This window comes from Linepithema humile, chromosome 6 (genome assembly GCF_040581485.1).
Source record: "Linepithema humile isolate Giens D197 chromosome 6, Lhum_UNIL_v1.0, whole genome shotgun sequence".
Taxonomy (NCBI): Eukaryota; Metazoa; Arthropoda; class Insecta; order Hymenoptera; family Formicidae; genus Linepithema; species Linepithema humile.
In genome coordinates this window covers 19,894,135-19,916,913 of record NC_090133.1, presented here as the reverse complement: position 1 = coordinate 19,916,913, position 22,779 = coordinate 19,894,135, and the positions used below count along the sequence as shown (strand labels likewise).

General features: G+C 38.5%; 1 protein-coding gene across 19 annotated transcripts in view; it reads right to left on the bottom strand.

Moving 5' to 3' along the window:
- Window positions 1-22,779, bottom strand: part of dnc (phosphodiesterase dunce) — a 331,146-nt gene that overhangs the window by 98,291 nt on the left and 210,076 nt on the right. For 4 of the 19 annotated variants that reach the window (XM_012378284.2, XM_012378285.2, XM_012378286.2 and 1 more), the window contains exon 2: window positions 21,327-22,671. The exons of 13 other annotated variants lie outside the window; for them this stretch is intronic. In XM_012378284.2, coding sequence (XP_012233707.1) covers window positions 21,327-22,324 — 998 coding nt within the window. In that variant the 5' untranslated portion in view covers window positions 22,325-22,671. Of the gene's footprint in view, window positions 1-4,977; window positions 5,458-21,326; window positions 22,672-22,779 lie in introns of those variants that run through there. 2 more of the 19 variants (XM_012378287.2, XM_067358193.1) reach the window with 2 other exon arrangements.

Genomic DNA, 22,779 nt, shown 5'->3' with positions numbered 1-22,779 from the left:
GTGAAAATCGTAGTCAAATATAAAGCGATTTTTCACGACAATAAATTAAAGTTTTGAAATAAAATGTTTTTATATGACATTTTGTTTTCCAGAAAATCCGCTTTCAAAACTGAAAAATTTGCTCCAATTATAAATAAAACTCTGGATACTTTTTTAACGTATTTTTGCAGCGCTAATTTCTGCGTGGCAATGATCGAAGGCGCATTTAAATTCAACTTTACTTTTAGATTGCAAGTTAAAATTTTTTTAAATAACTTGCACAAAACACAGTTGGTGCAACTTTTTGCATATTTAATGTAATTCTTGGGAAAAACTGCGAGCGCATCTAATCAGTATTGTAAATTGCGCAAAGTATAACGTTATGACTCCACAACATGCTGTAAATAAACATAAACTTCAGAAGTAAAATTTTCCTCTAGTATTATTCGTAAATATGATGTTACTATAAATTTCATTTATAAACGTTTTAATCAATTTATAAACGTTTTAATCAATCTTTTCCACTGACAATTCAATTGATTGTTATCATTTATATTTTTCAAATTTTCAACAACAAATAATTGAAAAATTAAGCATTGGATTAAAATTCGATTAAAGTTTATTTAATAAAAAATAAGAACTTATCATTTATTTCCACATTTTTAAAATTAATTATAACTGAAAGAGAAAGCGTTTCGAAAACAGTTTATTGAAACATTTTGTTCATTTTAGAACATGCAATATAATTCTATAGTTATAAATGATCATCTTATGTGAAACAGATATAATAATTCCATATAGAAATACGATAAGAAAGAAATAATTCAAAATATACTACAAGTCAATACTAAAGACGAGGAAGCATAATTTCAGGGATTTATCCGTAATCTCCCTTTTCTACAGCTTCAATCTTAGCTACCTTTTCTTCAGTCTGGAATTTAATCCGCCTTCAGTAAGGATTTACACAACGTTGTTCCATTTTTCTAAACATATGCATGTTGATGTCGGCGTTGCGGCCATCGGCTGAAGTGCCTTTAAAGTACGGAGGAGGGCGAGGGACGGAGAGAGATGGAGATTCTCGCTGATACGCACCTGACCACGCGCATTTGAGGGCATCAGTGACGTCAGAGCTTGGGGGCGGAGGTTGCCGATTACGTCACCAGCCCAGCCAGCCAGCCTCCACCGCCACGACATCGATCAGCGGCACTCGTGGGAAAGGCAGGATAGAACGGCGATGGAAAGGAGACGAAGAAGGGGCCGCTTTGTGAAGAAGGAAATATCACTAATAACCACCGCACCGTCGTGGTCTATATTAATTAAATTCCTGATAACCCGCCGATATTTCGCCCGATCATTTTAGCAGTGGTACGAAGGACTGATCAGGCCATCAGGAAATTCTCGAATCATTATTGGCCGCGCCGGAGTAGCATGGAATCGTCTCGCGAGTTCGCAAATTATAACGCGTAAACAACAGCCCCCGCTTTCTCTTGTTATATAGAATTTCAATCACAAGTGACAATGAGCAATCAGCAAAAATTAAAAAATCGATGCCATAATAATGTTCCTTCCATTTATCTGACGCTGTCAGGTTTTTTCAGAATTCAGACGATATCATAAATCCTTTAATCTATCAATTCGTTGAAGATCTAATCATTGAACGCTTATAACTCAAGAGTAAATAAAAAGAATCTCCGGATCTTCGCTTGGAAAAATCGACAAACTTGATGTTTGCAAAACTATCTAACTTGAGACGCACTATAAAGTTTAAGAAAAAGGATTCTGATCTTTCCGAATACATCGGAAGTAACAACGATTAAATCGATCATCTTATTTTATTTTCATCAAGAACATAGTTTCTCTTTCAATTATGTTTAGTATACATTTTCACACTGATAAAAAATTTATACACTGATATGTCTTGTCGACAAATCTGTATAATTATAATTTTTGTTAACTATTGCTACTTCTCGCGACAATATTCCGCGTGCGCGAGTTACGACTCGGCAAAACACGTTATCGCGTCGCATAATAATTAAATTGTGCTCAAGACGAACCCGAGAACGCGAGTAACTTTGAAAGCAACATCTAAGCTATTCGATTGTACATCCACCCGCCTGCATAATCTGACTTTCAATTATACTGCAAAATCAGGACAGCCCTATTCCTGTCGTATCGCTGCGCGTGTACATCTTTAGACAAACAATGTGAAACAGTTGTAATTGAATATCCCTTAATGAGAGCTTCGAGTGTAGGCGAAAGAGCCGACCGTGTCAACTTTCGCGTATGGTTTCGCGCGATATAACTGTCACTGCGTTCAGTTACATTTATAATAATACCCTTCGGTTTGTCGTAGGCACGGAACGGAACGTCATTCGCAACTGCGTTACACAGCAACGCACGAGCATTATTATACAACGATTGAATTCGACCTACAAGGAGTTTTAACGCGACTACTCAGCTACCTGTTCGCTTCACTTCAGCGCTACTATTAGTTTTATCACAACATCTATTCAATTACTATTCAAGAGAAATAAATAAAAAGCACATTTTTTGTAATTTTACTTCAAAAAGTCATTATATTTTTGTCGAATTTTTTACGAAATAAAAAAAATATATTATATATATATTAATAATACCTTCTTTTATTATTTTTTTATTATTAATTTTATTATTTAATTTAATTTGAAATGGAATTTAACATTGAATTAAACACAAGATATTATAAATTAGAAAAAACTAATTAAAATTTTAGAATGATATATATTAAAAATTATAAAAAGAATGTTTAGTGTCTTTGAATAAAAAGAATAATAAAATTGAATAAAATTAAATAAAGAAGAATAAAATTATTTTCCTTGAAGTTTTTCCTAGCATTATATAGTATAGTATTTATGTTACAACACAATTGCTGGCTACTACTATTGCATAGCTGTAAGACTACTGTCAGATATATTGTACACTCTCATTTCATAACAATCGAAAATTCAGCGGTGCATCGTCTAGCCGGCCGATTGTTCGTTTACCCCACTTAATCGCATTCTCAATTATCGCGCAATCAAGTCGACCTAATTTCGCATTTGCTCTCTCTCGCTCGATCTCTCTCTCTTGTGTCCGGACGAAATGCCGGATGGAGGACAAAATGTAACGTGTTCGGGTCTGACGTGCGCCAACAGTTTCGCGTGTTTGCGAAATTCTCGCGCGCGCGCTTGCCGTGCTCAACCGTCACGCGTTACGTGCAGCGGCGTTTAATGTTGGCGTTAACATTTCGTAGGAGCCCGGGTCGCGCCGCCGAGACCTTTAGAGTCAAACTGACTTTCTTTCAATGCCATCCACTGCTCCTACAGCGCCGGCGACGCGGAAATGGAAATTGCATACGCTGCATTGCTATGCAGCGGGCGAGCAAAGAGCCGGCAGCCGAGTGAATGAGTGGAGCGATATTTGATCTAAGAGAAATTTTCAACAACTGAGAGGAAGAGAAAAACAGGAAAAAAAATTAAGTATGTCTTCTGCGACCCACACAACGTCACGCGATCACTGAATAAACGAGAAATGTGCAAGGCCGACACGCAACAATGCGTAGTGCGCTGGAATATATCTTTCTGCAGATTTCTGACGTTTGACGCTGCTTCGACGAATATTAATAAATTAAAAAACGTTTCTCTTACGTATTGCAAGTTTTTTTTTAACGATACAAAAGCACCGGAGATACTTGCTTCAAAAAACTATAGAGAGACTCCTGCGAAAAATTGAGAGACGAAAGGAAAAAATGTGAATAACGGTTGTGCAAATAGTTTCCGTTCTTTCACAAGAGAGAGAACGCAATTAACGTTAATGGAATAACTTCACTAAAATCGTGATTCTTGCGCGGGCATTTATTTAAACAGATGTGTATACGGGCCAGTTCATTGTAATTAAAAGAATTTCAAATTGCTTCCTCCCCTCCCCGATATGATGCAAAGAGGGAAAATCGTCGAACTGCATTTTCGCAGTTCGCTCACGTAACAATACGCAAAGGAGCATCATCGTTGTTGTGCATTCTCTCGATACATTACGTTTCTGATTGTAGCACTGGCAAATGATATTGACCTTTGACACGCTTTTTCTGCTGCAATGTATACGCAATGCTGCCAGCAATTGTGAATATAAAAAGTAGATAAGAGTTTGCACAACTTAACAGCCCCTTTAGTTTGCAAGTTACAATAAATAAGACATAATTTACGATGAGCGTAGCTCAAATGTACAGTTTCAACAAAGATAAAAGTAGAATAGTAATTCGAAATTTTTATCAGTTTGGATAAAAAATATGCTCGCAAATTTATGCGAGATATTCTCTGCTACTTAGCTCGCCAACATCTCAGATATTTATGAATTTTCGTCGCTCAGCAACCAAGCACTTACGTCATTCGATTTACTCGATAACCTTGATATTTTAAAATTCTTTTTCGTCAGGAACAATCGCTCATCTTGTTCATTCTCTAATGACAATTTATAAAACCATAGATTCGAATAATTATTTTTATTTAAAAAATGTCGATCTAACAGATGGTTTATGCAAGTAAAATAAATTACATTCCGCTTTTCACGAAGTTTCTCATAGAATATTGGCAAAAAAAAAACCACTATAAAATCAACGATATCGCGTTTCTTCTAGAGGGAAGCTTTTCAAAATTATCACCTTCGTGCATCTCGCTTCGTTGATTTTATCGAGCGGCGAAACTTATAGCTTTGTTAGTGCGACAGAAATCTAATGCTAGGCGACTGTCACGCAATCGGCACGATTTCTACGCTTTTAGAATCAAATTGTAAGTGCCATAAACTCTTTTATTTGCCGAAAGCGAGAAAGACCGTGACTTATATCACTCCTCCGCCGAGCGGCTCATTTAAATTGCACATCAGAGTTCGTGTTTGGCGCCAAAAATATCCGTAAACTACTCTAATCACGAATACCCAGGAAGCACGCTTGCTACATTAATACCTGATGTCTGGTAGCTCACTAACCTATTTGAGGGATGAACACGTGGTCCGCATGGGCAGCAACAATTGCTCAAACGCTTACGTCTACGCGTGCACCAGTCCTGCCCCATCGTCGTCACCGTCGATTATGGTTTCACATTTTCCTACGAGTCATGTCAAATCTCGTCTGTTTCAATCCGTCGAAAATGTTCTACCCCCGAATACGGACAACATCGTCACGTACAGTTTTAAAGCTCCCGCATCAGTCCATTTGTTTCGTATCATGTTAACAACTCAATCAAAAAACACCCCGCAATTTTTAACGCCGAGAACAAGAGATCTCAGACGCGATGCGAAAAAATCGCGTCGCAAACCAGAAATGTTTTCACACATGTTTCTACTCGAAGGTAAATATCTTCAATTTGCTACCGCGAGCTAATCTGCAAATCGCAAAATTTCCGCACACGATTTTCCACCTCGGGTCGTATTTCTCTCGCTCGAATCCAGAAGCAGTCGAGAAACGCGCATTGATCCCCTTTCAAAGGACACACACGTATGGTAAGATTCTCCGAATCCACCGTGGAAACGACGTTGATATTTCTCGAATATCCGCGCAGCTCTTCGACGAAAACGCACTATTATTTACTATAGCGTTCAATTTCACAAGTTCTTTCATTTCTCTTCGAGAGAAAAATCCTTCAGCGACACGGAGTATTTCCCTCGCTCGCGATCGTATCGATCTCACTTTCCCAAATTGATGTTGAAGTTATCAATGTTGCAAGGACCTCGTTATCGTTTCTTGACGAGCGAGGATTATGTCGCTGACGTCCATTACATAATCATTACGCCTATTAGATGTAAAGCCGCCTTAAATGAAATGTTCGAAGCTGCGCGGCGAGTAACAAGTCGCAATCCAGGCGGGATTAAGCGGGAAAAGAATTTGTGGGACGCTCACGCTTTTTATTAAACTCGGCAGTATTAAAATTTCCCCGGGGAAGAATCTCGGCCGAATCGCCGCGTTCTGCCCCGGTCGGGCAATCTTTTTGTATTTCCCACGCCGGGCTTTGAGTGCGCCATAAAGGTGTTACCGCGCGCGCGGATAAAGAAAATATTATTACATCCCGAAACGATTACGCTGCACGCCGGAATCGGGTTGACAGAATTTCCGGGACGTACAAATATATCGTGAGAAAATATTCGCGAGATGTATCCGCATTTTGCTCCATGTGGCTCTTGGAAGACGTGAAAAATGGCTACATCTACGCTCGTACGCAGACGAGTTGGCTGTTTTATTTTTTTTTTCTCTTTTTGCTTTCAAGATTTTATCACGCTGAATGGAGTGGACAAAGTGCAGCTTAAACTGGCAACTATTCATTACCTTTCTTATTTTATCTATTGTAAATATTTAAGTCATCAAGCGCGCTTGATCGTATCAGTTCACATGGCAATTCAGAATTCTCGTTTTTCCGATATCGTTCCACAAATGTCAATCAGCTTACTAACAATGTGTCATTGTCCTCCTTTTCCTTTAAAAGAAATTGAAAAGTTTTACACTGGACGTATAGCCTTTGATCGTGTCCAACTCTCGGCGAATTTATGAATCCGCATCTATATGCAGCACCTTTGAGCGCATGTTCATCGTTTGGCATTCAAGGTCGTGTTAATGCTTTACTTATACTACTGCGCGGCGTATTTGGAAAACACGAATTCTCTTATTATTTCGTAACTGCATAATTTTTTTCTTATTCATCGAGAATTTCTTATAAAACATCAAAAATTATCAATTATCAACTACCCTTCTTCGTTATTTCATCGTCAAAATTTCGCTCAGAAAGGTCATATATTTTCTGCTTGCAACAAACGCAATAATTCGTCATCGAAATAATTTTTTTAACGCACCAATTTTACTATTTCCTGTCATTAAAGCTGACGCGTATATTCTGAAATTATTTTAAAGCTACAGGACAGACAGAAATCAATATTAAATTCTGGACGACATGCGATACGATTTACACATATCAGTGTCGTCGGAAATCACAATCAACCGATAACCGTTCACAGTTAAGACACTCCACACCGACTTTTAACTTGAAATCCACTGACAATCATCTTCGAAGATCCCTCCCCGCCCCATCATCATCCGTGCCAAATTCATCAGCGAAACGTCATCGTGCGACTTCGTCGCACTCGACGCACTTAACGCACGGCGAGCGTGACACTCCGGCGTCGGGTCGCTTCAGCTCACGGCACGCGGATCAATTGGGCGCACATGGCTGCTCGCGAACGCACGATGCACTCGCTGGTCCCCTTTCACATGTCGCACACGGGATGCCGATCCATCGGTGATCGATGGCGAGATGAGGGGAACGCGCGACGCGCGCCCGACGTTCTCACCCGAGGCGAGCGCGACAACCTTCTGGCCCCTTTTGTACGACTGACGTATCCGCGCGTGGAATACCGGAGGGCGCGCGCAGAAAGGGAAGGTCCTCCGAATGATCGGAGAGATCAGTAGCGGCGGCCGCGAGGGCCGGCTACGAAGGACGCGACGGGACGCGACGGGACGCGATGAGGAATTCGTGCGGCCGTGCGAAACGTTCCAACGTGGCTGCAGGACCGCAGACGTAAACCCGCGGATGGGTGGTATGCAGCGAATGAAAAGGAGAGAAGAGGGAGAGAGAGAGAAAGAGTTAGAGAGTGCGAGGAGGGCGGCGAGGGGTGGAGATGGCAGAGAGTACTACGAAGAAAGACGGTGAACGAAAGAGCGACGGAGAGGAACGACACAGTTCTCTCGTGGCTCTATCGACGCGAGCGCCTCCTTCGTCGGCTTCCGCGCCGAAAACGCCGACGCTCGCGGCCTCCCCTACCCCCCCCCTCTTCTCCAAAGGGGTGACGGAGTACGTGGGGGAGAGTGGCAAGAGGGGCGATAATTAGAAAGAGAGAGAATGCGCTGGAAGTGGTAACTGATTACGGAATTAATTAGGAGGCCGCGCGGCGCGTTCGCTGTGCGTCGCGCCGCCGGAAAGAAGATGAAGTATATATGAATAAAAGTAGCTAGCAAAGTAGAAGCAGTGTTAATTAAGAAGATCAAAAAAGGTAAATAAATCACGAGAGATAATAATGATAATTATTAAATTAATGGAAATTCCAAATTACAATGAGTGCAAATGTACGTAATCAATCAAAAAATAAATGAAGTTAATTAATGCACCGAGAAATACAATAAAAAATTTTTAATCACAGCAGCGATGGGTAGCAACTAATTTCCAACAACAACGAAATACGAAAACGCGACCTAGATGAATGCAGGAATGAAAGCGGACTTTATCTTCTTCCCTCAATTTTTCCTCCGGCGGAGTACGTTTTTTTTTTTATTTTATTATTTATTATTATCGGATGCCGGTTGACTTCCTCATTATTTATCCTCCTTTCATTGCAGTTAAATAAAATTAACGAGCACAATATAAAATAAAGTAATAAATCCAAGAGAAAAAATGCGATTTATTATAACAATTGCAATTTATAATAGTTATTAAAGTTTATTGAATATAAACTTTTATTTTATTTCAAAGTTCATTGAATATAATGACTTCTTTGCGGGAGATTTCATGCAATTTTCAAATATATAATATTTCCCGGCATCGATCATTAATGGATCGTCATCTCGTATACAAAATGAAAAGAATCGGCATGTGCATTGTATGTCCGCGAAGAATTATACGCGCCCGATTGATCAGCGTGTCATAAACGGAAGCGACCCGACGCCCGGGATTTTTTGCGTCACGCCCAGCGACGAGTATGACGGAGTCATAATATTTCTACATAAAGCTATTCACTTTTCTTCATGAAAAATCGATATCTGGAAGCAAGGAAAAGTTTCATTCTAAAAGGTTAAATTGATATAGCGCGTAAACGTCGATCGCGGTTGAAAGGTCAGTCCGCGGCCAGACGCCAGCTGGCACGTAGTTTTTTACATTGACCCTGATCAGGGATCAACACCATTCAAAGCTTGAAAAGTTGCAGCGGATTACCGACAGATCGGCTCGATTAAGCGATTATCTAAGCAATTACACGATTAATTCGTGATCACCGAGCAGATCGATCGAACGCCGCTAAACACGCGAACGTCGATCGTCCCTGAAATGGCAGGCGAACCGTAATCGCTGAAACGCACACTTTTCTCTAGAAGAGCAGAAGAACGAAAGAGTCACGTGCTCGGAAATGAAACATCTACGTTTCGAAATCAATGAGATGGCAGGAATGTGCAACGTCGTCTCTGACGAAGCGTGGGCTTAAGTAAATACTGCAACAGGATCCACCTGTCGAGAACGCACGACGGCCATGCAAATGAGGGCATTCCGAGGAACAAGTTTATCGTAATATTTACGTTGCATCAAGTGCAATCTGTGCGCGGTTAACAGCCGCAGCTGAACTTTGCGCTTTACTTTCGAATTCGCGCCATGACCTGCAATGAGCTCATTAACATCGCATGAAAATTTTATACAGAATCATATTAAATATGTATTTAGTTTTCTAAAAAACACAAATTTATTCCATATTTTATTCCTAAAAAAGAAACGACGTTATTTTTGACACCTTTCACGTTTCTTTATATTTGGAAAAAATGTTATACCTTTTGCGCGTAAAACTAGAAAGTGTAATAACGCTGATAGTCAATAAAACGTGTCGATATACGCAATAAGATTTGGGAGAGAAAAAAAACGGTTCGGCGAAATTGTTTGATCGAATCGCGAAGAGCCAATTATATTACGAGAAAGGTACAGAGATCAAAGAGAAAAGATAACGGAAAGTAGAAGTACTAATCAAACATATGGCACGGCGAAGAAGGGAGTCGAATGAAATGTAGATGGATTGGTTGGACAGAAACGCGAGGTTGTGATACAATACGCAAGCTATGATCGCAAACACCATAGTAGCAGCGAGCGACTCAGTTCACCCACGACCTATGTCAACAACATCTTCGCAATATTGACCGTACGCACGCGATTTCAACCTGCAGTAAATGACGTAACATTGCCTGGCAAAGTAAATATGCATATTGCGATTCTATTTTTACTAGCCGTGATACATGCGGAGGTCGTTAAAAGAACCTTCCTTTTAATATTCTCACCTTTTAATACGTTCCAGTTATCTTATAAAACTTCTTTTGATCACATATTAATTATGTAAAAGTCTGAGGAACATTCTAGAGATAAAAATAATTGAATATTGAATTTTTCATCGGTGAATATTAAAATCGCAAACAGCGTGACTTTCAGCGTGACTTCGTCGGCAATATGCTCGCGGAATTAATCGCGAGCGAGTGCAATGTTGCAAATCCGTTTGTTTAATACGGCGACAACATACGTGCTTTCACGACACACCCGCAAAATCAATGGCGCCGTGGCTGTATCCACAGTAAGAGAAAATTTAAGAGAACGCGTTTCCCTTGAGAGCTTCTAGAGAGAAACGGGGGAGAGAGAAAGAAAGAGAGAGAGAGAGAGAAAAAGAGAGAGAGAGAGAGAGAGAGAAAGAGAGAGAGAGGGGGGAGAGGGAGAGAGAGAGAGAGAGAGAGAGAGAGAGAGAGAGAGAGAGAGAGAGAGAGAGAGAGAGAGAGAGAGAGAGAGAGAGAGAGAGAGAGAGAGAGAGAGAGAGAGAGAGAGAGAGAGAGACAGAGACAGAGAGGGAGAGATGTGATCATACATTGAACACTTCATCACACTTGTCAGAGTTTTAATGGAACTTAATAAATCCCAGACACAGTAGAATAAATCAACTTAGACACGACTAATGGCTAATATCCGTCGCGCTAACAACTTTATCTTTAGTTATGTTGTTAATAAAATAAATATTTTAAACAATATTTACAAGTGTGCAAAATAAAAATTTGTCCGGAATTGCTATAAGCTTTCAATATTTCTTTCAAGAACATCAATGAAGAAATTAAAATTAATTTTAAAATTGCGCGTGTTATCATTAAGAGAAATTAAATTAAATAAGAGACTTTTTATAAATTACTAAGAACTACAGCAACGTAGATATATTTTACATAAATATAATATGTATGCGTGCGTGAATGCCGCATAGCAACGAGATGTAGATTTACCGATTGCAAAACTATTGGATGGAGCGAGCCGAGAGAAAGAGAAAATTGGAGGTGGGGAGGCATATCTCAAATGCAAAATCGATAGAAAACTAATTCCGAAGACAGGAGGACCTGCAATCTGATACTGGCGATCAATCGATTCAAGTGGCATTTGCAATGGGAAATCAATAAATGTACTCGATGAACGCTTCGATAGATACAAACGAATATTTTCGATAGGCGAATTTCCACCGATAGCGGAATCGGGGAATAACGCAATGATACTATCGCGTTATTAATGAAATCGTATTAAAGCATCGCATTATCTATCTAGCAAGACTGCATCTATCGATATACAGAATATGCATGCACGAGAATAATATTTTGATCAAAATTAATACTGCAATTTAAATTTCATATACGTGCTAGCACAAGACAGAGAGTGTCAATTAAATGTAGCTGAAAATCAAACAATACTAATTACAAGAATATAAAAAACATTTATTTTAAATTTGTTATAATTAAATTTATCTCTATATAAAATATTATTATTGACATTTTCAATAAGTTGATATTTTCAAACAGTGATTAAGGTACAGATAAATAAAATTCTGTGGCATTTGACAGACTATTTTAAATCACACAAAATTTTCTCCATTTCTGATGCACCAATGACTTGAAACTCGGAGGATTCATCGCATATTATTTCCAGCGCACTCGAGCATTCGACAATGATACTATTTTTCGCCCACTACTCGCTGAATCTGCATTCCCAGACCACGTTTCGATTCAGTCCCTCCACATTCTAAGAATGCAAGTACTTCGATGACGCTTTTGACCCTCGAGAGCTTTTTATTCTCTCGTCCACTCTTTGTGACGTCCATGACGCGCCCTAATAAGGGACACCACCGATGTCGATGCATAAACGATTAAAAGAGAGAGAATATCTCCGGATCAATACAACTGGGTTATATTACTAACATTACTGGCCGACGTGCCAGTTTTTCCAGATGAAATTGCACATTTCATTGCGCGCACCACGATATCTTATCACCGATTAGTGTGTTGCTTCATCTGATTCGCAATCTTTCGTGTTTATACCACGTGCATTTCTTCGCACAATATAAACATTAATAAATACAAAGAGTACGGTGAACAAAAATGTCAAACTACCGCGTGTACAAACTGCATTAATATATTTAAAAAAACATTTTGTTCAAATTGATATTAAAAACATGACAAAGATCCGCAGTTTAAATATTGTAATTGAGACTTCTATTTGCAAAATGGATAAAAGTGTTCAATAAAAATTGTGCACAGAAAATGTAATAACAATTTGCGCTTGGTATCGAAAAGAATTTTAAAGCAATTATAATAAATGATAGCAGGACTACGTTTATATACAATAAAATAAAATTTCACAAACAAGTGTGCAAAAAATATAAATTTTTAACATTAAATATATTTTAAATATCAAAAGTTCACGGCCAAAATTAAATTGAAAAATATTGGTTTAAATTTGATAGTGTCTCTGTTTTTATATCGAATAAAAGTCATAGTCATCCTATCAAACTAAACATTCACAAAAAAATAACAGAAAATTTATATTAAATGTAAAATATATCTAACAAAAAATTATTACAAAAAATTATAAATTTTCAAATATTTTTCTTTGTGTTGAAGGAAATAAAAAAAATAATTGCAACAAAAAAATTCGCTGTAAAAAAATAACTTCGTAGATAGAAATAAAGTTTGATAGACTTAAATATTGATTTTTTCTTTTTTTGGGAAATATATACAGGAAGTTGTAAAAACAAGACCCATCAGCTATCAATATTGATTGCAGGAGCAGTATATTGTGCTGCCACGAATTATTTGTCTGAGAAACTTTATAACATACTCCGTGGATCGATTTCGTAGCCGGTAAGGCAGTCGACAGTTATCCACAGTAGCGAGAGAAGTGCTTCTATGATAAAATTTTCGTGAAAAGCTGATCAGCTTTGAAGATTTTCCGTCACGGCGCTAACGGGAAAACTACAATCCAAGAAAACATAAAGTATTGCAGTTTTTCCGCATTGCGGAAAACTTAGGGTACTACATTTATGTGTCAATGTCAGGTAAATAAAAATTGGTCAGAGAACTAAAATTAAAAGTGAAAAAATACATGAAATCTATATTCATCAAGTCTTATAATAGCCGCATAATTTCGTGAAACCTTCAATTACGTTGTGATCCAAAAATAGTTAGAAAAATATCTTGCCGGGAAAAAATCTGAAGTTGCCATGTTTCGCAACGAATAGTCACGTAAACAAAATTGCGCACTTTAAATAGGCGTGTTGATAGAAATCCGCTTATAAACGTGGCAATTTGGCAGTCGCGCTGTCGCAATCTTCGCTGTCTGAGTCTTCGACGAACAAATTCGTTTGCGACTGACAGCCTGACAATTTTGCGTAAAATATCGGTGTTTCAACTGAACGCTTCACTTACTCTTTTCATTCTTGCTGGCAATCGAGATCGCGATAGACATGTCTAACTTCAAATAGAGACTATTAACTTAATTTCATACGACAAAGTCTCTTGCATTAACGATGGAAAACACAAACGCAAGTTCTTCGCAGTTTAAAGTTCGCCTGGAGAGTTTAGAATATCCGACGTGAGAATAAGGATCTGTCCGACAGAATAAAATCCACCAGGACCAAACTATTCTGAGAAGAATCGACTAATCCCAAGACGATCGTTTTAAACCTCACTCGGTCTTTTTACCTCTTCGTAGTGCAAAGTACTTTTCGTGAAATTTAGATGCGTGAAATTTCGTGAGACAAACAGAAGGAAAGAGAGATAGAGAGAGAGAGAGAGAGAGAGAGAGAGAGAGAGAGAGAGAGAGATGAGAGCTAGCTTGACGGGTAGAGAGTTTGCCATAATTAAATTATGAGGTTGCTATGAGCAGCGCGGTCAGGTTGGTTGAGGCAATTTGGTGCGTTGCTTTGGTTCGAAATTACAATCGTGTTTTTGCCGGTACTATTAGTCTATTGCCCGCAATCGGCCTAAGAATACCGTTCTGTAGTCCATGTTAATTTTGCACGAGAAAACCAATGTAAATCGCGCTAATAACGAGACAAGTAATTAAGATCGTCCTGCGCAGACTTGGAAAAGGTGCTGTAGGCAACGTGAAATTGATTCAACATTCTTGTTTGCGTTAACGTTATGTCGGCAATGCTTCCCGCGCAATTTCTTTATTACAGTATTACGCAATCTCCGTTAATTAACACACCGTTATTGCGTAATCGTTAACGTGTTGCACGCTATCGTCGATAACAAGTGTACATATTACTGCGTTTGTGCATGACAGATGATACAAATGGGAGGAAAATCCATATCTGTTTAGCAAATAGACGTCGCAGTTTCAATATTTAAACTGCGGCTCTTTGTTATACTTTTAATATCAATTTTAACAAAATACTTTTTTCAATGTATTAATACCGTTTGTACACGGTGGTTCGATATTTCTGCTTGCTGTGCTCCTCGTATTTGCGAAAATTCATATCGCGAACAAACACACGCGGTATAAGCGCGAGAGACCGCGAATCAGATGGAGCAATACACTAATCCGCGATACACAAACGATAACGCATCATTGCGCGCGCGACGAAATCTGCAATTTCACCTGAAAAAAGTGGTGCAAGTGGGGAGTAGATATAACCCAGTTGTATCGATCCAGGAATATTCTTCCTTTTCTCTTTCAATCGCAAATGTTATGTTTCCTTTCCGCGATATATATCAGTAACATACGCTTACGAACGTTATCAAAATGCTGCATATAATTTGCAGATTTGCATAAACAGGAAATTTTAAAAAGATAGAACAGCAAATTTTATATTATTCATTGCTTCGTAATGGATAAAATTTAATTTTATCACGCACGCATCATCACATAACACAAATTTTTTGCATTAGCCTTGTTTTATGTTTTCGATAAATTTTTATTTGTGCGAAATATTCATATTAAAAATCTAATTTCACTAAGAAATATAAAAATATAATTAATTGTTTTAATAATAATAAAAAAAGCAATAAATTTATGAATAAATCATAAAAATGAAGAAATGAAATTTTTCAAGGAACCTTGAAACGCTTTTCTACTTGAAGAAGGCGATTATGAGTAGGAACTATTGTGTGCGAAGTTTCGTCGATTGTCATTCTATACACAAGTATACTTTGGAGCAGTTCGCAAGTAGTTTAGGTCAATATGCAGAACTCAGTACCTAGGGCTAAGCTTAGAGAAATCAAGGTCGTCGTACGATACCTTCCGTGGCGTGCTACTATCGATCTCGCGGAGGAATCGTTAAGGAAACGGCATAAAAAGAGGAGGCCCGGCGTGAGTGAAGGTTACATATCGAAATGATCGATCGCGTGCGGAATATTAAATTTTAGAAGACTTAAACGCGTTTAAATTTCTATCAGCGCTGCACGACAGGGTAGTTTGTAAACTGCATGTAAAATAATCATTTAGGCATTCACGCTTGCGATGTTAATATTGTCATGTCCGTAAGTTCCATTATTCATATCGCATACAAATAGATGATGTAAGTAGCCTAAGAAACCTACAAAGCAATCACCGAAGCAGACTTTAGTTTAAACATTTAAATCTCGAAGTTGTTGCGTCAATTTATTTGATATGATAAAATAATGAATAAAGCGTTTTATGTGTTCAAGATAACCAACGTAACGATGTCATTACCTGTATTCGCGTCACGCCGTTACAACATTACGTGCCTCGGTCGCGGAGAGGTTCGAAATAAAGCTCGAAATCGCCTGTTTCTAGCGCAAGCGTGTAGCGCTTCGTCATTGTAGTTGACTTCAGCTATAACTGACTAAATTGACTTCAGCAATATGCAACGATCGCAATACATTAACGTCGCATTCAAGCTGAACGTGCGACGACAAAAATAACACTTCGATGTCATCGAGATTAAACAGATACGGAATTTTTCAACAAATTGATTGCAAAGAGTCTTTTTTTTGCGACCCCTTTTTTTCCTTCTTTTTCTTTCACTATAATAGATGAAAAATCCATCAATTCAAAGAAGGTTTATCATTGAGCGTGCTGGACGAGAAACAAATTTGATGAAATAAACATGTCAAGCCGCTGTGCTGTATCAATACTATAAGTGCCACTCTTCGCCAAGAAACGATATCATTAATTACTCGCTACTTCCACGCGGCATGTTATCGATTATAAAAAACTGGGTTTATTGTGGATCCATTTGAAACCACTTAAACGGATTTTTAAAAAACTGCTTATATTTCATGTCGCTCAAGATCTATAAACTACAATTTCCTACATTAAATAACATAATTAACGAACCACTTTAGGCAAAGTTCAATTTGGAATTGCAATCAACTATACGAGAACCGACGCGTTGCATTATTGATCCGCTAATTAGCATGTTACGCATACGAGAGAGAGAGAGAGAGAGAATTTAAACTTGATAAAACAAAGTGGATAAACAATCTCATTCCGTCACGTGCTTTTAGTTTCCGTAAACATACTATCGTTTACAGTATAATCTCTACAAGAAAATGTCAAAACTCGAGCGCGAAACTGTTTATTCACATTGCGCGGGCAACATGTGCTCTTAGTGCGTTGCAGCATGTCCGTTCATTTGAATGCAATTTGCTAATTCCTGCAGAGCTATGTTGTAATGCGGCACAGTGTGCGTCAAAGGGCGTGTAATTGATAGGAAGTTATTGCTCTCCTCTTGACCATCACTTGTACCGACAACTAACTACTAACTACTGATTCAGCAAGTGAGTTGACAGGAATACACTGGAATATCATTACTATAATTAACGATACGCTGCATCTCGATATCTTGAACACACATTGCGAATAAAACTGCAAATTTTTATTTATAAATGTTATGAAAAATACTCAACAATTTTTCGTAAAATAAATTTACGTTTAAAAAGAATTCTTGAAAGTTAATTTAATCGATTTTTCGTATTTCTTTTGTCTTTGCAAACTTTCTTTTGCTACTAATCTCTTTCAATATCAGCATCTTTGCATCTCTATCAAAAGTATTAGAGCTTTAACTCAGCGAGAATTTATAACGATTCTAAAAGAAAACGACGGCTACCAGCTTCCGCAATATATCGCGATAAAACCGCGTATGTGTCAATGTCGCGGTCAACGAGTTTTGTACTGGAAAAAATATTTAAAAAAAACACAGTAGTTGAGAAATAATAGTACCAGCGGCACAACAAAACTGTTTGCAACAATAAAAAAATATTATCAATGTCCAAGCATGTCGATAAATTACATTTTAAACTTTCCTGTGTTTTTTTTTCAGATTTGTTTGTGTAAAAACAATCCCCGTGTAAAGGTCAATATAGTTTGGTAGTTAGGTCAATCATTCGCTTTGACTGCTATCTATTGGGTGATGAAATTCAAGATATCGTTTGCAAACAGGAAGCTGCAATAAAGGGTCACTAGCTGAATAACAATTTCGAGATTAATAAATGCTTCCTGTGTATCCATATAATATCCATATAAATTTTTTAAGTCAGTTTACGAATAAAAATTCCATAAACAGTGGTTAATATCAAAAGAATCATATCCGTGCGTCCGAGTACGCTAGCCTATTGAAAGCACTTAAGTCTTCTCTAATATTAGGAAAATATAACGTACAGTATACAGCACCATAATTCTCTCACAAACAAGCTTCGGTTTACTCCATTTTATGTTCTGTGTTTCATCTCTTGAGCGTAGCGGGAAGTATCCCGGAAAGGCCTTGTTTAACGAGCTAAGGGTCGACGGTGCACTTTACGAGTGACGTCAGAAGATTTTAAATGCAGGTAAGAAGAGAGAAAACAGAGCCGTTGCTGCGTTATAGCTGTGATATGCAAAATGAAAGGCTTTTGTGCAGCTCAACGGCTATATGAGTGATCAAGCTTTACCTTGCGATCCTTAAGCACGTTTCGACCTTGTATCCCTTTGGCATTTCTAACCATGACATTGCTCATAACGACAAAACTGTATCGCCAGGACGTAAAACTATTTACGTCATGAATTCTAATCAGTATCACAGAATATAATGTTTTTTATTTTAACCTGAGATCATAGAAGTGTTAATTAATTTGATATCAATGTTTCGAAACAAAAATATCGAATTTTTGTAGAAGAAAGAATCTCACATTCGCGTAATTTAATTTTTAATTCTAAGTAAAACCGTATTTTGCGAACGATTACCAAAGACTTCTATCAAATTACGATTTTAATAAAGATTATTTCATGCCGTAGAAAAACTTTTAATCAACCACCGAAATTATCTTGACGAGCTTCTCCGCGAGAACCCACGGTCTAATTACTAAACTTCACCATTCTTTTTTTTTTTTGTCACAAAAATTGAGCAAAGAGAGATTTTTCTGGTACAAAAGTTTGCAAGTCATGCTGAAATATGAAAGTTTCATGAAAATATTTTTGAAGAATCTTTCGAACGTTTCGAACGTTGGAAGAAGATAATATTGTCATAAAAAATGCAGAAAGTGCAAAGAGGTCGAATATTCACCAAGTCATATTTTTGCTCATGAATAATTCACACGTATATGTCACAATATATGTTTTTCACGCATACATTAATCCGCCCGTTTTTTTTTTTTTTTTATTCGAATTTGGGAAAATCGACTGACCAAAAATCTCAAATAAAATATTTTATTCATTTATTTCAATTCAATTCACTAAAGCTTGAATCTTGAATAAACTACTGCATCATTATAAAAGTAGACTTGTATAAAAAAAAAAAAAAAAAAAAACGTTTTGCTTTTGCCGCATCAATTGGAAAGTAACTTTATCCCAATTAAAGTACACTTCTAAATGCTTTCGCACAATGTAATTTCCTAAGGAAAGTGGCCTGAGAAATATTTTCCCATTTCCTTAGCACGAGCGAATTCGTTGCCACATTCATTGGCCGGGATTTCCAACTTGAAAGCGTAGACGCGCAATCTATTTTCGAATGTACGTCCCAGTTGAACGACGCTCGGGAAATGTTCGCGTGCGGTCGTACAAACACATGTTCGTACTTAGAATGTGACGCGACATAATTACTGCGGCTTGCCGGATTCCCAAAGCGCGGTCAAGAGACGATCACTTTAAATCACTAGAGAATATAAAGGACGGAAAAGATCGTTTCTTTGTTCAATTCAGTTTTTTATCGAGTAGAAAAAGTAATCATGCACTTTTTGTATAACTACTTCAATGTTGTATGCTTCTAATTAACGATGTAATTCTAGGAGCCAGAAACTCTGCTGTGAGAGAAAATGTAACATGTTTGATGAAACTGTGCGGAACATAGATAATCGTAATTCAAGCTTTGTGTGTCAAACAAAACCGAAGGCAAATTATTAACGGCTCTTTCAAGAAAATGAAAGACCGTTTTCTAAAGCTAGTTAAAGCAAGACAAATATAATATCGCAAAGCGAATAAACCGCGCACAATATATTCTGCATCATTTTCATAAGACAATCAACTGCTGGATTCGCATCGATAAATCTTGTAAAATTAAACGATGTATTTTTCTTAGTAAAAAAATGCACTGTCATATTTTTAAACAATGCAAGCTATGAACACAATGTGTATAAATATAGTGTACGCACATATAATTCTATTTAATCGTTATGCAATTAACTGCCACAAAGAGGCGATGTATACTACATGTGTAAGACACGTAGCAACCGTGAAATAATTATGTAAGCATATCCGCAAGGCTTTAAACAAGACGGAGTCTTGATATAACATAAGAAAAACAAGCTCCGTTGTATTTTCTTTGTGGCTCGATCAAAAAGCATCAAATTAATTCTAAATAGCTTGAGACGCACGTAATTCGCATCACAAAGGAACGTTTTGTTACCGCAAGCGCTCCTCTTTGATCGCAAGAGATAAGACCAATTACACTTGACCCGTAAATGACACAATAGAAAGGTAGCATCATTGCGCATTTAACAAGATATTAGTTTCTCACAATTTGGAAATAGAAGTCGGAGAAAATTATGAAAAATTATATTAATAAACCTGTATAATCCGCATTTCTCTTTTTTATAGTTTTAAGTATAATATATTATGTCAAACGTGAAATATAACAATTGACAATTATGTGCGTGGGTCTATTTTGCAATACAAAGTGCATTTTTTCTTACGTTCACGCATCGCGACGCGAATTCACGACGTAAATTCGTAATTTTCAAAAGTGAATTGTATGGGTTCATTTTGGCATAATAATGAATGTTTCAGGTATTTATCGATCCTTCGGTGAAGCTAATAATGCAAAGCAGTTTAAAGCAAAATGAAAAGCAAATAGAACCATCTGTTTATTCCATTTCTATTGCGTAAGTTACATATTGCACAAATTTAGTAACAGATTGATTAGCTAATTAATATGATAATAGTGTATTAAAATATATAATAATTATACTTACCAGCTAATCAATGCATTATGAATTTGTGTAAGATTTAACTTGCATAATGGAAATAGAACAAATAGAATATTAATACAACGTGATAACACATGTTATACACAATTATGATTATATAATTAAAAGCTTAAATAATTTTAAAAAAAATTCTTCAAAATATTTTAAATAAAGGAAAGGTGTAAAATATTTTTAGACGTCTCGTATATCGGTTAACAATTTCTTTAAAGGTCGAAAGAGCTTTTACTGAAACGAGCAATGAATTTTGATATCTGCGCACTAAATCTGTATGAAATCGTAAACCATTGAAGATCAGTGAAGACTTTCTGATTTATGCACGATGGATGATCATAACAATAATATCGTTGCAACATCACACGTAACCACATAACGTACGTTTCTCACGTGATGATTCCGTATGATGTGGGTTATTCTGTCGCCGCGAATTCAATTCATAATTATAATGTAATAATTATCCGCGTCCAATGATCAGCTTCGGCGAACCGATGGATTAACGCGGTATGTGATAAATATTAAATATTCTCGCGTGTATACATCCGCAAAATCAAGTCACTGTAATTATATTAACGCGCAGCATCCCTTCGGCCTCGTTAATTAACGTCACGCGCCTATGTCGATCAACCTATCCACTGTTCAGCCGTCCGCAAAATCGTGCGACAAACTCCTATCGATTTTCTCTCGAGCGCGTTACTTTTTTCTTGCTCAGCACACCGAGCAAAGTTACAACCAACGATAAAACGAGGATGATCGCCTCGGGCGGGCTACTACTTCGAAAACACCGACACTACGAAACAGAGGCAGGAAATTCGATCATTCAACTACTCACTCTAGAAAGACCTCGGATTCGCTTCGGGGCAACACCAACCTCGGCAATACGATGGCCTTCTTGCGCCTGCTCTTGAGCGTCTGCGTGGAAAATTGGAATTCGGACGTCTGCACAGGCGAGTGCGGACTCAGGATCGTAATCTTCCGGTCGCTGCCACCCGGGCTGGTTAACGAGAACACGTTGGACGGCGGCGGTAGACTCAAGTGCTGCGGTAGCTTCCTTTCCAGACCGGTGTTTGCGAACAAACCACGTCTCACTTCAGCGTTCAAGCTCTCCTCGCGATGGAGATTCTCGCTGCTCTTCATTACGATCCTGCACACATCGCGCGCGGACGACGTGAGAAAGCTCCGATAGTGGCTTTTGGTTGAGCCGACGTGCGTCTCCGAGGACGAGGACAGTGACTCCATGGATTTCGAGTCTTCGCTGTAGCGATCGTCGGCGCTCAGAAAATTACGAGACGATCGCAGACTCTCCATCGATCTGGCGCTCACCTGGCTGCTGACGCCGCCGGTGGTCAACAGGTGCTGCTGTTGCTGGCGCTGCTGTTGCATTTGCAGCCGCGAGATACTTTTCACCTCGGGTTCGTACTCCTCCTGGCTGGAGCTAGATTGCGGGCTACGATTGGTCGTAAAGAGGCCCAGCCGCGTTCCACCGGTGTATCTCGACTCGTCGCTCACGCGAAGAGACGACGACACCGTCATCTTTCTGCGCGCCATCAAGAATTCGTCGTCCGGCACATCCAGAGAGTATCGACTCCTCTCGTACGTTTTGCCGCGCGTCTGAAACTTGCGTGGTGTGTCCTCGTCCTTCGGCAGATTCTCCACCTCGCTCTCGGACGCGCATTCCATCGTGTCGGAATCCTCGGCCGACTCCTGCGTTCGTAGGATTCGCTGGGTGGTTTTGGACGTGATTTTCGAGGAGGACGTGGTAATTTTCGTCGAAAATCGATTCACTAGCGTGACCGCCTCGTGCACGTCCTCCGTGTCGTCTTCGTCCATCTTTGGTTAACTTGATGGAAAAAAAAGAAGCTGACAAAAGTTAAATTATGAGAATAACAAGACGGCTCTCTCTGTGAAAACGTGATGTCGTTTGCAGGACGTGACGGAGGCGGTCAGAAGATTTATTCACCGCCCGTTAATCCGACAGAGTTAAACTCGTCTGTCTAGACTTTCATGAGAGACGAGACATGTCTTGGACGTCAAATCTTCGAGCGGAGCGCGCTCACGATTCTACGTAGACCCCTCCGTCGTCAGATCGAGGCGCACCGTTCCCGGCACTTCTTTCTTCTCGGCTGCTGCATCGCGTATTCCATCTAACGCAATCTTGTTGCTTAAAAGTCAACAAGCTGAAAATCAATGACACTTTTCAACATTTCTGAGACACCTTCGTTTACTTGGAGCACTTGGAGCCACTTCCAACGCAATTTTCGGCGCATTCAATCTTTATACTTCTT